The 789-nt window shown below is 65.4% G+C and overlaps 1 protein-coding gene across 1 annotated transcript in view; it reads left to right on the forward strand.

The window, feature by feature from the left end:
• Positions 1-789, forward strand: part of KCNT1 (potassium channel, subfamily T, member 1) — a 19,834-nt gene that overhangs the window by 1,905 nt on the left and 17,140 nt on the right. Inside the window, 3 exon segments of the mRNA XM_010840502.1 lie at positions 1-47; positions 158-266; positions 673-781. Coding sequence (XP_010838804.1) covers positions 1-47; positions 158-266; positions 673-781 — 265 coding nt within the window.

Raw genomic sequence — 789 nt, forward strand, 5'->3', positions numbered from 1 at the left:
CTTGGTTTATTCTCAGCAGCCGGAGCGAGGTGGCCCGCACCGCTGCGGTGAGTGCCCCCCGGCCACCGGCCCCCCGCCTGCCCGCCAGCCAGAGGGGCAGAGCCCCTCCCCCAGCCTGCTGGCTGCCCTCAGCAGTGACCGTGGCCTCCCTGCTCAGGACCACCAGACCATACTGCGTGCCTGGGCCGTGAAGGACTTTGCCCCGAACTGCCCCCTCTACGTCCAGATCCTCAAGCCTGAGAACAAGTTTCATGTCAAGTTTGCAGGTACGTTTGGCCAGGAGGGGGGGCACCCGTGTGGTCCACGGGGAGCATGCTGGGGGTAGGGGGGGGTTGAGGCAGAGCCCATGCAGGTACTGCACCTGGGAGCCTGGGGGTCAGTGAGCGCAGGGGCCAAGGGCGGGGGAGGGGCAGGAACACCATCTGATGAGCACCTCTAAGGTGAACAGATCCATGCTGGACACCTGGGGGGCAAAAGGTGTTGCCAGCTCCCTCCCCCCACTCCCAGCCCTGGAGCTCTCCGCCAAGCCTGGGAAACAACCACAGAAGAGCCAGGAGAATTAACAGGCTCGGGAAAGTGGGGCGCTGGAGGGAGCCTTCTAAGGAGACGAGGGGGTGCCTACTGTGGGGGACAGTGAGAGGCGCTCAGTGACCCTGACCCTCCTGCCCGCAGAGCATGTGGTGTGCGAGGAGGAGTGCAAGTACGCCATGCTGGCCCTCAACTGCGTCTGCCCAGCCACGTCCACCCTCATCACCCTGCTGGTGCACACGTCCCGCGGCCAGTGAGTTC

Source organism: Bison bison, unplaced genomic scaffold, assembly GCF_000754665.1.
Source record: "Bison bison bison isolate TAMUID 2011002044 unplaced genomic scaffold, Bison_UMD1.0 scf7180017846673, whole genome shotgun sequence".
NCBI lineage: Eukaryota > Metazoa > Chordata > Mammalia > Artiodactyla > Bovidae > Bison > Bison bison.